This window comes from Amborella trichopoda, chromosome 9, assembly GCF_054954075.1.
Source record: "Amborella trichopoda isolate Santa Cruz 75 chromosome 9, AtrichopodaSantaCruz75HAP2 v2.0, whole genome shotgun sequence".
In the NCBI taxonomy this organism is placed as follows: domain Eukaryota; kingdom Viridiplantae; phylum Streptophyta; class Magnoliopsida; order Amborellales; family Amborellaceae; genus Amborella; species Amborella trichopoda.
In genome coordinates this window covers 6,558,629-6,574,863 of record NC_142344.1, presented here as the reverse complement: position 1 = coordinate 6,574,863, position 16,235 = coordinate 6,558,629, and the positions used below count along the sequence as shown (strand labels likewise).

Genomic DNA, 16,235 nt, shown 5'->3' with positions numbered 1-16,235 from the left:
CGCTTCAATTGCAACGCTTCAGCACCACTGTATGTGGCAACGTGGCCAATGATGCAAATAATAATAATAAAAAAAATTATCGTAAATATACTTTAATTTAAGCTTAATTGGAAAAATTTTTGAACTTTTGTTTATCTCATCTGCATATTTTTTCTTCATTTTTCAGTTTTTTTTTTATCAAAATGTCCTTCACGATAGTCGTATTACCGTAATATTTCGTGCATGTTATACGGTACTTTAAGTATACGGTTATACGGTATTTTACGTACCGTAATACTTAGGGAATTTTATACGGTACTTTTAATACTATAATACTGAGGGCATTTTATACGATACTTCAAGTATTGTAAACTTATACTAACCCTTATACGGCATTTTAAGTACCATAAATACTAACCCATGTTATACGGCACTTCAAATGCCCTTTTTCTCATTATGTTTATCTCTTTCATATCTAAATCTTTTTAGGTTTATCTATTATTTTTCTCTCTAATTCTTTTTAATACTTATCTCTTATTTCTCCCTCTTATTTCTCTCTTTTCATCTCTTATTTCTCTCTCTACAATCTCATCATTGTTTCCTTAGAGAGAGTAGTCAAACACTGACTTCGGCTATGCAAAACAGAGGACATGATCTATCCAAAGAAATGATGATGAGATTGTAGAGAGAGAAAGAAGAGATAAAAACAAATTAGAGAGAGAAAGAATATATAAGTATTAAAAAGAATTAGAGAGGAAGAAGAGAAAATTAGAGATGAAAGAGATAAATATAAACATGATGAGAAAAGGATTTACGGCATTTTAAGTGCCGTATAAGATGAGTTAGTTTTTACAGTACTTAAAATGTTGTATAATGGGTTTTAATTTTTTCGGTACTTATATTACCGTAATTGGCTTCACTGTATGGCCAGAGTTTTACGGTACTTAAAGTAGCGTAATATTATGAAGCTACTACGGTATTTTAAATACCGTATAAAATGATATGTATTACGGTACTAAGACTACCGTAAAGGTCATTTTGGTCCAAAAAAGCTCAAAAATTGAAAAAAAATGGTATAGACGAGCTAAAAGAAAGTTTGAGGTTTTTTTCCAATTAACCTTAAATTAAGGTATATTTAGGATAATTCCCTAATAATAAATTTTAGAAAAATTAAAATATTATAAATAAAATATGGAAGCCGACTCTAAATAGTTATGAAAAGGCTACGCCAAAATAAAGTTGAGCAGTATTTTATAATATATTTTATATTTTAAACTATTGTTTATGCAAAAAAGTATAAGAGGAGACTATTTACTTTTGATACAAGTAGGTCAAACTTATTCTTACCCATCAAATATAAAATCAAATGACTAAGACTATATAATTGATTAACGAAAATGCTCGATAACAGTTTTCTTGAAGACTATACATTCTTTTTTAGTGTCGAAATTTCAAATCTAATGGCTAGAGATGATCGTGACATTCTTGTACAAAAAATAGACGGTCTCATAGTATTATACATTCCTTACCCATAACATTTCTTTATGTTTTTAAGTTCTGATAATTAATAAATTGTCGGAGTAAACAAGAACTCTCAACGATTTAATGGTGGTATGATACTAATAAAACTAGTAACCAAGGGTCTCAAGGAGCCATAGAGAGAGAGAGAGAGAGAGAGAGTACTAAGAAAGATGACCTCCAAGAGCCTAAGAATTGAGACAAACCTAGGACATTTTTTTTGTCTTGGGTGGATCCAAGGAGCTTGGAGAGAGATTTTGTACAAGTTCGAGACGTATGCGCTAATTTTAGGAACATAGATCTCAAATTTGGTGGTCCCTAATAAGGGTAAGGTAGGGCAAATTTGGTGGTCCCTAAGAAGGGTAAGGTGGTCAAATTTGGTGGTCCCTAAGAAGGGTAAGGTAGGGTAGGGTAGGGCAGGGCAGGGCACTACGATCACTTAAGATTCATGATCCTAGATACCACATATTCATGTTCTCGCTTTTGAAAATTCAAAGGTGCTGCGAGGGGTAGTTTTGGTCATATACGCTTTTTGGACTTTCAAAAGATGTTGTGAGCTCAGCCTAATAGAAGAGAAAATGCTTAAAAGCGTGGAGAAAGCTTGACCGGAGTAGCCATCTGCGCTCCACATTCCCTACCCGGGTACTCGGCCCGAATTTGAGCACTCGGCTCGAGCAGGTTTAGTTCTAGCTACTCGGGTCGAGTTCTAGTGAATCTAAAAAGTATTAAAAACTACCAAAAAAGTTCTTAGACAACAGGAAAAATATGATTAAAGTAAAATTAAACAAATAACATGTAAACGAGGTTAAAAAAGTAGTGAGATTTTGATTTTGAAAAAAATTATTTGTGATAGGGTATTTTAGAATAATCTAAAAAAAATAGAAAACATATAAAAATAAAGTTTCACTGCCAAAACATTTTCAAATTTTTTGCTAAACTAATAAAAAAACATATCACAGATAAATTCCTTATTTTTTAATATTTTTTCTTAAGATCCCGCAAGTGTCTTGGGGATGCTTGGGCTCGCCAGGGTGTCGGGCTAGACTACTTGGCCCAAGTTCTGCTCGGCCAGAGTAGGCGAACGCTTCTCACTAACCCATAAACAGGATCCAAAAGAGAATCCAATAAGCTAAAAGATCTTTTTGCTCCCACGCGAGCGTACTATCCAATTACTCCGTCGGAAAGAACCCGAGCGACGAGTTTTTTAGGACTTCAGATTTTAGGAATATGATCCCTTCAGCGTAGTCGACTAACCTTAAATAAAAAATATACTTTCAGATTACACTCAGCATGTGCCCATAAGAGATAATGTTACAAGATTGAATAAAAAGAAGCTCCAATTTTTGAAGGGTGAGATCTCAAAATCCGAATTTGTTTATCTAAAAGTAGTGATTTGGTGATTATCAGGTGAATCCCAAAATTTCAAATGAAAAAAAATGCTCCCATGCGAGTCTTTCACCCTGGGAGGAAGTATACAATATTCTTTCACAGATCATAGCCCCTTATCCAACCATCCATTCCAAAATCGAGGCCTAATATTGCCCCAATCACAATGTCACATCTCTACATTGTTTTATTTTAATTTTTTTTATATAAATTATTTTCCCACAAATTTTTAGGCTTCCAATCCTCTATTAAACACACACCTGTAAAAATATTAAAATAATATTCTCAATAAAAATAAATGGCCAAAATATCCCTTAAAGATTTAAGGGGTATTTTGGTTATTATATTTTAATAAAAAACTATTTTCAATATTTTTTATAGGTATACCCAAATGAGAAGATGACACGTGCCAAATTTCATATTCATAAAATTTATATAAAAAATTAAAAATAAAAGATCTAAGATCAAAGGGAGCGTGGCTCACTTGATCAAAATTGGACGGCCGGATGGTAGGGGAATCTTATATCTTTTATGCTATAGGGGAAGTATAGAAACCTTTCCCTTGAAAATATTGCCAATTTAAACATTGACTTAAAACGCTCTGTGGTCCAAGTTGAGTAATCGATTCGCGTCTAAAAACAATTGGGAAGAAATATAGTGAAAAAGTAGTAAAAACATTGTAGATCTTGAAAAAGCTTGTAAGTGCCTTGAATCTGGGACTGAAATGGCGCAAGATCAGCCAAAGATCAATTATGGCGGGTGTTTTTCACATTTTGGACAAAAAAAAAAAAAAGGGAGAATAAATTCGGACTCTTACGAGAAATCAATGGGGACTTTCATGTTTGTTATTGAATACACTACACTAAACCCGAGGCAAAAGTGAAAAGGGTTTAGGGTCTTTCGTGTTTGTTGTTGAAATGGAAGGGTATTTTACGGCAAATAATTTTCGGCTACTAAATTCTAAATTCAACATTAGTGTCGGCTACTAAATTCTAAATTCAACATTAATGTGGTGTACTATAGAATAAATTTTTATTTAAAAAAATTACCCACATAAAAACCATCATATTGGAGACCTCTAACTAATGGCAATGTCAATAGACCAGACCTTGGTCTTGCTAAAGCCAAATCAACACAAATTAGTTCACCTCAGCAGTGGAGCTACCAAATTTCTCGCAGCCCAATTTTCAGAACTAATAATTGAGGACTCATGACAAGCCATATTCCTTTCAGACTGTATTCCATTCCGCTCAATACAAAAAATAACCGATTTTATTCCAAACTTAAAAAGGTTTAGGCTTCATAATAAGCTATACTCTTTTCAGCTCAATATTAGAAAGGTGAAAAGTTTTAATGGCTATCCCCTCATCGAAATCTATTAGAGATCGATCGAAAACATATCTTGCACTCTAGATGTATTTCTGCTTTACATCCACAATTTTACATATACTGGATATCTGATGATTTGTGAGTAATTAATATGAACTATAAATATTGAAAAAATAAATATCAAAATTTCAACATTAATATCTTTTTTTTAAAAAAAATCATGATCGTATAGTTAAAATAATTCAAGTGTGAAATTTCAGATCCAGTAATCTCAAAGAGGGCATTTGAACGGATGTATAGGCTGACACCCAAAACCCCATCCATACAAAATCAACTTCACTGCTCAAGTTGTAAAACAAAAACCTTTGTGCCATGTAAGACGGACAAATTTATTCATTGTTTTTTACGCTAAACACCCATGTGTAACACCTGAAAAATTAAGGCACTTATAACCTATTTTTTGTTGAAATATTACTACTAATCCAACTTTTGTCGGAATAAGAGAAAGGGAAAATTATGGACATATTTGTTTTATTTTTCGTTATTACGAAAATATCTAATAGTCCTTCTCATTTTTTTTTTCTTTCTTTTCGGGACTCATAGTTAATGTGTCCCACAACCAGAATTTGATCCAGGAAAGGCTCAAGAGATGAGAGACAAGTGGGCCTTTTTATTGGATAATTGCGTTCCCTAGCTTGAGGTTTGAACTTTTTCATCATGGCACCTCCATTGACTTCCGCTTTATTGCTTCAATTCCAGAGCCAAAGATCGTAGTTATCGAACGAGCAATCGAAAAGATTTATTATAGATATGTCCGATTTTTCAATTTCGTAACAACTTTTTTTAAAAAAACCTATTTTACCCATTTTCGATTTTTCAAAAACCGAAATTAAGTCTATTTCGACTTTTGAAAAACAGAATCTGAGCGGTCTCTCACTAGGCTTTGGAATTCGGTATCCTCTCTCTCCTCTGCATTTATTCTTCTCTCTCGCACTTACCTCTCTCACAAGAAATCCCAATCTATATCTCTTACCTCTCTCACAAGAAAGGGGACCTGAATGATGCGATGATTGCGGTGGACAAGGAGACCGAAGGAGCAGAGATGCAGTCCAAACAAAACATTTTGCATTCACTCTTATTTGAATTGCCATGTGACTTGCATTGGCAAAAGAAGATCGTTCCTAAAGAGAGGTTTCAACCATGGTGTCCGAACCATCTCCATCTCCATCTCCTCCTTAAAATCACCAAGAAAATCAAACTCCATTACGTTTTTTTTGGGTAAGTGAACCCCATTAGGTTATCACCCAAAGATAACCCGAAGCCAATGTTTAGAATATGCTTAGAGATAGAAAGAGGTAAGACAGTTCATACTTTAAACCCCTAAGTTTGATGAACAGGAATTGATATCTCTCTAGGTTAAAGTGGGTATGTCTGCCTTCCTAGTTAACCGTGAGTCTCTCTCTATCGGTTGGTTTCTTAATCTCTCGCTATTTTTTCTTCATTTGTTGTTCTCTATCATCTTCCTTCACAGTTTCTCTCTCTGAACTTTATTTTCTTCATGAATGGATCTCCCAAAAATTTTAGTTTTTCTCTTGCCATTTTTTCTTCATGTGCCGTTCTCTCTCATCTTCCTTCACAGTTTCTCTCTCTAAACTTTATTTTTAAAAATAGATAGTTTCATTTTTTATTTTTTATTTTTTTTAAAAAAATGGTTATGAAGTTAAAAAAATAGATGTATCTCTACTGATAGAAACTATTAAGTATTTTCATAATAACAGAAAATAAAACGAACATTTATGTAAGGATGTGGTTTCCATAAGGTTGCAACCTTAAACAATCCAACTAAGGTGGACATTCAAATTTTATCATAATATATAATTTTGAAGTAAAATAGTCCTAGGATTTTCTCAAAATCTATTTTTATATCCAATTATAAAATTGTAAATTTCAAAAATAATTAAAATCAAGAGATCTATAAACATATGGAAATTTTGAAAATAGACGGTGTAGATAATATGTTGTAAGATGCACTATTTTTTGAGACCCAAAATCTTTTTATTTTTCATAGTCATACATCGTAGTGTCAAGATGATCAATCACATGGTTTTTCAACATTGAAGGAACATTTTTGGATGGATTTTTGAAGTGCATCCGTAGTTCCACATTTTAAGGTTGCAACCTTATATAAACTTTTCCCTTTATGTAATTTTCCCCAAGAGAAACTACAAATTTGCTCAATGTAATGAATAGGTGATGAATACCGAAGCAGTAGTGAGAGACAACGGGCAACCAATCCATACAAATCAACACTTGGAATATATCTCTCTCATGTGTCATGTTGTATGAGAGAGGTACCCAAAGGTATTTTAGAAAAGGAAATCAGACTATTTATTTTTTACATAAGACAGTCACAATTAATCTTAACTGTTGGATGAAAAATTGAATGGCTACATCTATTCCATCGACCCTGTTAAAAAGAATATTTTTTCAACTTTTAGATTTCAAATCAGATGGTTATAAGTAATTGTAATTTGCAAATGGTTTTATTGTATACAATCCCTTTTAAAAATATGGTAGGCAGAAAATAATCCTAATCAACACATAAATACGTGTTTTTGAATCATTCGTAGAAGAGAGAAATTCAAGGGAAGAGCCGATAAACACCTTGAGAGAGACCCTAAGAGGTCAAGAGCGTCTAAAGAGAGAAACCCTGAGAGTGATCAAAGAGCCTCATAAAAGAGAGATTTCTAATAAAAAAAAAAGAGAGAAAACCTCTTGAAAATAGGATACTCAAGATATAGAGATTGCCTCTGTAAGGAATTTCCTTGTAAACCCATTGTTTTTAAGGGAATGGGATTATTTATGTTACAATGTTTTCTTTTATAGCTTGTTTTCCCACTTCTTTTCACGCACACGCACACGCAAACGCAAAATGTTTGATATTTATTCCAAGATGTAAAGCTCCATTGAGTGCATCTGCATTCTTGGAAGAGGATTCGATGTCTCATGTTTATAACTTAAAGCTTGAATCTCTCTCTCTCTCTCTCTCTCTCTCTCTCTCTCTCTCTACGTTCCTTGGGCTTCACCACCTAAGATAGGGCCGGCCAAGAGGAAGCACAAAAATGGCATGTCAATAAATGTTACTGTTGATTATTTCTACCCAATAACCTCAATAGCTAAGCATATCATGGACATCTACAGAATGGTGAACTTTCCCAAACCTGGAATTCCCGCTGTTTTTTAAAAATTCAGAACGTGACCCTAACTGGGTTGGGGTATGATTCCAAATCTCCATACCCAAATCTGACGATTCCAAAGTGGCTACACATCACAAAGAAATTCAAAAATTTAGAAAGTCCACGAAAAGCGAATTTTCTATCCACAATAAGTCTACCTCTCCCAGTCCGATTCACAGGATTCCGATTCAAATAGATTATTTTCAAGCACTAACCAAGATAGCAAAATTGTTTACCCAGTATTATCAGAATTGGACCGGCCACCGAACTGGTGGTTTGGTCCAATTAAAACCTATCCAATTACTGGTTGAAGCAATTAGACCGAAATTTTTTTAAAAAAAAAGAAAAATAAATATATTAGAGTTTAAAAATATAATATATCTTTAACAAATTTGCTCAACTTCATTTAGCTGGTAGTTAATAGTTTCAAAAGAATTTCAGTTAGCTTGTTAAACCGGATAAACCGGCAGGCCCGGCCTATACTGGTCAAACATTGATTTTGACCTGTATTTGCACAATCTTTTTTTTTATTTTGAACCAGACAAGCCAAGTCACAGATTAGCCGTCCGATAGGTCAAATCATCAGTTCAGTCTAGTCCTGATAACTATGGTTTATTTTCTCTCTCTCCTCTCACCCTAGTATAAATAATTAATCCAAACCATATTTCCCGTTTTTGCATGTGGTGCATAAGATAACATGCTCCAGCAAGGCCAACAAAATAAGAAAGGGGGAACCCGAGACGATATAAGAATTGATGAAAAGAAAGAAAGCACTCACAATTTCCCATGTACCTCTAAGACAAATCCATTCAAACTTCTGCCAAATATTGTCCTCGAGAATGTCTCATTGACGTGAATGCGTGCTTGCATCCCCATGATTTCAGCCATTTGGGTGTCACTGATGAGCAGTGCCATGGCAGATGAGAACTGCTTAGGAGTGGGTTCACATAAGAACCCCGTGACTCCATGTTTGATGGTTTCAACAGGGCCCCCACTGTTACATGCAATTACAGGCTTTTGTGCAGCCATGGCTTCTAGTGGAACAATGCCGAAATGTTCATCCTGCATCCACGCATCAATTGAACTTTTGTCAATGTGCATGTCTATGCACGCCAATGCACGCCTATTAACATATTACAATGACATACAAGTTTGTAAATGAGTGTACATAGTGCATGTCTATATATACAAACATCTGTATATTCATGTCAGCAAGAGGGTGTGTCTGCATAATTTGGATATGAGAGAGAGAGAGAGAGAACACATGTGTATTGAAATATAATCTGCAAGTGTATATATATACATCCATTGGCACAGATATCAGTATGTGAGTATAAGCTCACACAAATATGTGCTTGTGCATGCATACGTTCGTGTGTGTAGTGTGTGTGTGTGAGAGAGAGAGACTTGGTTATGATCTTACCTTTGGGGTATATAGAACGCAGAGACACTGAGAAAGTAATGCATTTCTTTCAGAAGTTGAACATGATGTGATGAATTTAACTTGATTGGCCACACCTTCCTGTAAAGCCAAGCTCTCCAACTCTTTTAGATACTCAACATTTTCCTTGAGACGCTTATCAAAGCCTCCTGAAATACATAGGGCAAAAAATAAACTGAAGAATAAAGCTCACGATGATGCAGTTAAATAAATTATATATTCTTTGCTCAGTTCCCTTTCAGTCTGGTAACATATAACTATGATCTACATGAGGGTTGAAGCCTGTTCTCTTCTTTGATCTGATCCTCTCCATAATCTCTTCAAAATGACCACGTTCTTAAAGATACTGGCACCTGGAATACCAGTTAATGCATTGATCCAGAACAATTTCTGGAACATTTTAAAAAATCTACTGATGTCTATAAAACTGTGTGCGTATACATATATGTAACACATCAACCATACAAACCCATCCTAAATAAATTTGAAACAGGACTTAGCCTAAATTAGAAGGGCATTCTAGTGAATCTACAAATACTAAAAAAGGGAATTAGAAGTGACTCCAAATTTATGAGAAATATGTCCCAACCTATGCTACCTAAATTAGAAGGGAAATACTAAAAATGGGAATTAGAAGTGACTCCAAATTTATGAGAAATATGTCCCAACCTATGCTACACGGTACGATTGAATTTGAGACTTACATCTGTGATGATGATACTTGAGTTCTCTTATATAATGAGTTGCAGATGTTTCATGGTCTGTGCCTGGGGTCCAAAAATTGCTGGTTCGACTTGGAACCTCCGGAATTGAACCAGGATAGGAAACCACCCGGTCCTAGTCCTAATTCAAATCTAAGGGCATCTAAATGACATCGAATTTTTTTATTATATAACAAGGGTTCTTAGGATGATCTGAAGCTCCACAGCCTTGTTTATCCTCATTTAAACATTTTAAAGCTTTTAAATTTTGTTTAGATTTTTTGCCTTGTTTTTTTCCTTTTTGATATGGCCTAGTCAGCCGAGCAGAGACTGTGACTCGACTGGTTTGACTCAGAACCAGTAAGTGCCTGGTTCGGCCCCACTGGTCCATTTTTCAAATGCTGGTTTGTACATTTTTATTTTATTTGATTATTCTCATTATTTATTTATTCATTTATTTTGATTGTTGACTGGGGACGTGGTGATAATGGAACTCTAGACGTAATGTTATGGGACCCATCACCTTGACCACCTCTGCCAGGTCTGCCTACAGCACATTCTCGTTTGTTAACATATTTTCTCAATCTATACGTGATATTATTGAGTAATATTTGAAACAATCGGGAGACACTTTATACATACACATACTTCCTCGGCGGGTGTTACCGAAGAGAAAAAGTTTTGAATTCTTCTTTGTTTGATTTCTACCCGTATTTCGATTTATTTCTTAACATTCTCATTCAAAACACAATTTTGGTCAGAGTACTTAAAAGTACTTAGAATCAGAGAATTAAGTTATAATTTCTCAAGGTCCTATGGAATCTCAACCATTTTAACATGGTTTCAATTATAAAAAAACCATTCATTGCACCAATAAATAAACACTAATTTCAATATTACTTACTATCTTAACTAGAGACCATACCAGTGTAACAGTCAACTTTTATCAAGAAAAGGAGAAAAAAAAAAGAGGAAGCCATACCAATGTATGCCTCTCGTAGAACTGGCCCAAAGATTTTCAAACCCATAAGTACCAGTACTTTGCATTGTCTTTCCTTATTTCTTCATGTGTGTAATGCAAACAGACTTAATCATAATCAAGCATCAGAAATGTCATTAGTGGTAATAAAGCCATCCTTGGCTCTCAGCCTCATACAAGCATAGAAAAAGATAACTTACCAACAATAGTCAAGGTTGACTGAGCTAAGTTATGGCCAGGAAGATGATGCCCTTCAGAAGCTTTCAACCTAGAAAATGCCGATATTGCTAAACCGATGTTCTTTTTCCTCTCGAAGCGATTCACAGATAGAAAATTTAACCTAAAAAGGTCATGAGTGACAGAGAGATTTCAAATGGACATGACCATCAAGACTTTTAAACACCTTGTTGTTACGAACAGGCCATCAATCCATCATTATTCAAAGCTGTGAAGAACTGGCAATCAACAAACAAGAATGACAATTACCCATAAACACAGGGCCCCTCAAACTGCTCCACATCAACAGCTGGGTAAAGAACAGATGGGCGGATCCCTTTTGCATGGAGAGAGTTGAAAGTGTTGGCAAAAGTAGAGGCAGTGAACTTGCTGTTGACTAGAATCAAATCAGCCATCCCTTCAAATTCAAAAAGAATATGCGACAAAGTCTCGTAAGCATGTGACAATATTATAGATAAAAGTTCTTCCAGTTACACAAAAGGGAAGTGCACCATAATCCAACCGACAGTAACAAACCACAGAGCACTGGGTTGTCACCATCCATCGAAATGATGGACTGCGATGGAGAGGGACGAACAAGATGATGAAATGTTCCCAATTATGGGTCTCCCTACATCACTATCCATCTTTTAATTGGACAGTATCGACCTGTACTACGGTCTTCCCATGGTCCATTGGGTCATAGTACACTTTGGCTACAAAGTAATGTATTGAAGGTGATCACAATTGGAATAACAAAAGAAAAGACCAGTAGTTGCTTCTTCAAGCATGTCGATTGGTTTCCGATAAATTCTTCTGAGCAATGTTGTGTGTTGTGCCAGCAATGAGTCTGGAAAGTGGCAATAGAATACAATCTGGACATAACCAAACATTTTGCTTTGGTGCTCATATTTTGAAACCACATAAGAATTACCACAAGGGGAGTACAATAATCCAATGGACTGTGGAAAAACCATAGTCCACATGGTCATAACCATTCATTGGAATGATGGATGGTGATGGAAAATGGACCTATCCTTGGGGTCCCGTCCTGCTGCGGACTTCTGGTGGGTCCCATTATCTGTCTATCAACATCCGTCATATCAGAGGATGGTGAAGACCCAATTGACAATGGTTTGTCCCATAGTCATCTCGATCATAGAATAGCTTCGATATATCATACAATAAATGACAAATACCTTAGATGATCGTTTCAGTCTTATAACGGGAATGACTGCAGATACCTGGTCTGCCAGTATAACATCAAATGATGGCCACATAAGCAACACACAAAAAGCAACGAAGATACATCTAATGTATGCACAAATAGCATGGAACCGATAGAACAAATGCCGAGGTAGGAAACTCCCATATACTGTGACGGGAAAAGGTCCTGCACAGTGGTGTCGAAAATATCATTACTGAGAAATAAGCTATAAATATGCTTGTAAATCCAAGACATCAAGACCAATGAACAAAGTATAGAAGCTGGAACTTTTACATTGAAACACAAGAATATAATTGATTTTGTAAATTAGAAAAAAAATAAAATACTAAAATCTTATGAATACAAACTTGCATAACTTATTCAGACAAATATGTTTTTTTGAAATGTAAAAATTTAAATACTATCTCAGACAAATATTAATCAGTTATCTTGGCCCCATGCAGGTCATGACAAGCTAAATATGTGGATCATCCCCAAAGATGGGTCACAATTTTCTTTGTTGTCATTACACATCACAATTGTTTCCAGTACTGTACCATTACCACATCTATGTGACCCCTATAACAAAAGAACTTGGAATATTCCCCCTGCTAGTCTCACTATCATTCACTAATATCCAATTTGGATGAATGTGTTAGAGTAAAATGCACATTTAACTCTTTGTTATGCTGCATTACAGCTTTCTATTCTTTAAACATTGTACACGCATGGTCCAATACTCAGTTGACAAACTTAAGACCCCGGAAGGAAATTTTGGACTGCAAGACTTGCAACAAGTTCAATAAGACTACATAAGACCAAATAGTGCTTTGAGGGAAAACACTTCTCTGTGAGTTCTTCAGAATTTTATAAAGATGAACTGATCATCAAGCAAGATTAAGTGTTTTCAGAGGGCTAAATTACCTGATGAAGTGAAAGACCCAGCCATTGCATATTTAGGTGTGATATGTTCATGTTGTTTCTATTTTCAGCTTGGTGATTGGGATGTGGTTATAGTGGTGCCAGCAGATGGGGGATAGAAGGCAGAGTTGTATAACTCAACAATTGCCAAATTTGTCAATTGAAATGTTAAATCACATAAATCTCAGATTTTCTTTTTCTTCCACGAACAACCATTATTGTTTTTTTATAGCTAACAAATCATTAAAAGTGGGGAAAAGGATACATCACAATGCATCCATGAGAGAGCATCCAAATCGAGATGTACCCATTGCAATGGGTGAGAAAGATACAGATTGCCAGTTTATTAAACTCAAAAATATTATTTTATATAGTTACTCTTAAACTCACAATGGATAACTAGGTCATACCGAACTGCACAAATGAGCAAATTGAAATGTTTACCACTAAGTGTCTCTTCAAAACACCGACTTTTGTCATGATGTGCAGTGAAAACATGAACATCATGCCCATTCGATGCAAGTTCAACTGCTGCATCAACAATTAATCTTTCAGCTCCACCTACACATGCAATCAACAATAATTTTGATAGCTGACAATAATAGTCCTCACCCCATATTTGAATACAAATAGACGGAAAAATAAGTTCAAAATGTTCATACGCCTCACAAAAGCATCTTAGATTGATCTATTGTCAAAACAATTACTCGTACCATAATTGAACGCATATAATTAGAAATGAGTTCAAGATATTCATACGTTTCACAAAAGAACCTCGGTTTGATCTAATATGAAAACTTAAATGTTGTATGGGTTTCTCCTAGTAAACTTTTCTTGTCACATACTCGCATGTCCTAGAAAAACCACCACCATTTCAAAAGAAAAGAATGCAACCGCTCTTTCAACAAAACAAAAAACCAAATACAACACATTAATCACCAGCATTTAGAGAAATGCAGCAGATACTCTATGTCTCAGGGAGAGGGTTTGGACCCTTATATCTTTGCATACCTTAAAATTGTACAAGTGAAGCACAATTAGTGATAAATAAACGAGAACAAATAAAGCACGCGGTAGTAACCCATTGCCGGTTGATGGGAGGAAGGTGAGGAGAATAGAGAGAAAAAATTGTATAAATGAAACACCATTAGTGATAAATAAAAGAGAGAAAAAAAAGAACAGGCAGTAGTAACCCACTGCTTGTTGATGGGAGGGAGGCGAGGAGAGAGAGAGAGAGAGAGAGAGAGAGAGAGAGAGAGAGAGAAACCTATGCCGAGGTCAGGATGGATGATTGCGATCTTCAGCTTAGTGCTTCCCATTCTTCTTCCTCCCTCCCTCCCTATCTCTCTCTCTACCTGCATTTAAAGGTCCAGGAAAAAATAGGAAAAAGAAAAATGGAAGGGTAAACCTCATTTATGCCACAGTTTCCAAAATATTCAAATTACATGTTCAAAATCAAAATTAATACCTTACTTCTACTGCCCATTTTTTCTAACTTTTCACCCACAATTGCATTCTTTTTTAAAAAAAAACTTTTAAAATAGCAGTAATATCAACTGCCAATCCATTCTTCGTAAATTAAAGAGGAACTTCTGATAAAACCTGATTTTGAGTGTTTTCCCCCCAATTTGTCAAACTTTCATCATCTCCAAATATGCAAAATTCACATCTAAATTGGATCCAATTTCTTTGAGTGCATGGATCAAGGCGTAAATCACACAAATTCACAAAGAGAAACTCATTTTTCTCTCTGCAAATGTTAGTTTCAATTAAATTTTTTTGTTCGGGAAAAGTCAGGAATCTCACCTTGCGCTCTTTTCTAATTTCTACTTCAATCTTCTGCAAATCAAGAATGGCTACTTGTCAAATAAAAAAACCCTAATTTTACAATTCGAAGGCAGGGATCAATAGCAACATGAAGACTGGCAGCAAGCTCTCGGGAGGAGGGAGAACAAAAATATGCCCTGCGAAATAATAACAAGGGAAAAGGGTCTCTATTATGGCCCCGCGTGAGCATGCTATAAATTTGCTCCTCACTTACTTGGGAAGATCTTTTTTCTATTAAATTTTGGGAACCACCTAATAATTAATTGATGATTAAATTTAAAAAAAATTAAAATTTTAATTATTTAATACTTGGATCTCATCCTCTAATATTTGAATGGTATCTATTCAATCTTTAAACAATATTTTTTTTAAGCACTGCGAATGTGGATACTTCTTTTTAAGCACTTAGAATGTGCAATACGTTTTTCTTCTTTTACTGAGAGTGTATATGCATTAAAAATATTACTTGTCCAAAATGGGATTATATATACTGGGACTTACCTTGGGATTATATACACTTAGATTTATCTTTAATATGAGGAGGTCATAATTACTTATGACTACCTTATGTGAAATTTGATAGCTTGAGTGTGTCTTAGAGTTGATAAAAATTATTTTGAACTTTAAATTTGCTTTATAGAATATCTGCAGCCACCAAATTTCACCTCAAACTGTCAATATTAACTATGTCCATATCGTACCAAAAGTAAATGATATGTTTTTATCCTTTTTCATCCAAATTTTAGGGTGCTAAAAGTATTAGTATATAGTTAGATTGTGGTTACGCCCTCGGAGTACAAAACAAAGGGTAACTAAGTAAAGGAAGATGGATTAATAAACAAATTTTATGCGGGTGCAACTAGTGGCATGATACATTTATTTTTTTGCACTATAGATTAATTTATCATCGTACTTAACAAATTATGAACACGCATATACCCTTATTTTATACATAAAGTTTTTTTTAATAAAAGTATTTTTTTATTATTAGAAAGGCTATGACATCATCTATATAGAATGTGACATGGAACATTAAATGCTACTAGTGTGCTTGATGTTGATGATAGTACACCTATGTGGATGGTGCCACAACACTCTTAACGACCATACATTTATTTAAAAAAGGAAAAAGTTTATATCAGGTTGTAATATTAAAATGTAAAATCACATATGCACCTAAAAAATCCATCGAAAAATGTTGTTCTAATGCTGAACAAATCTCTAATTGATCACCTCGACATCGAGATGTGTGAATATGAAAATAAATAAATAAATAAATATATATATATATATATATATATATATATATATATATATATATATATATATATATATATATATATATATATATATATATATATATAACACTACGCAATGCCTATAGACGAAAATGAACAGTGATTTTGCCTATGCTCATCACTGTCCAAAGTTCATTGCACGGTCACAGTTATCCGATAGTGTTTTAATTTTCATTGTTTTTCTAAAAATAGGAATT

At 34.5% G+C, this 16,235-nt stretch overlaps 1 protein-coding gene across 4 annotated transcripts; it reads right to left on the bottom strand.

Moving 5' to 3' along the window:
- Window positions 1-8,059: 8,059 nt before the first annotated feature.
- LOC18445550 (UDP-Glycosyltransferase superfamily protein) lies at window positions 8,060-14,924 on the bottom strand. Of its 4 annotated transcripts, XM_088847502.1 has the most exons (9): window positions 14,720-14,924; window positions 14,181-14,268; window positions 13,358-13,474; window positions 11,985-12,178; window positions 11,555-11,660; window positions 11,056-11,203; window positions 10,770-10,909; window positions 8,872-9,038; window positions 8,060-8,510 (listed from the first exon to the last, which is right to left on the bottom strand). In XM_088847502.1, the coding sequence occupies exons 2-9, from the start codon at window positions 14,230-14,232 to the stop codon at window positions 8,223-8,225; spliced, it is 1,212 nt and encodes a 403-aa protein (XP_088703628.1). In that variant the 5' UTR covers window positions 14,233-14,268; window positions 14,720-14,924; the 3' UTR covers window positions 8,060-8,222. The 4 variants fall into 4 exon arrangements, with proteins under 4 accessions (XP_088703628.1, XP_088703629.1, XP_088703630.1 ...); XM_088847503.1 differs by lacking the exon at window positions 14,181-14,268 and having other exon boundaries at window positions 14,720-14,909; XM_088847504.1 differs by lacking the exon at window positions 11,555-11,660 and having other exon boundaries at window positions 14,720-14,881.
- Between the last annotated feature and the right edge of the window lie 1,311 nt (window positions 14,925-16,235).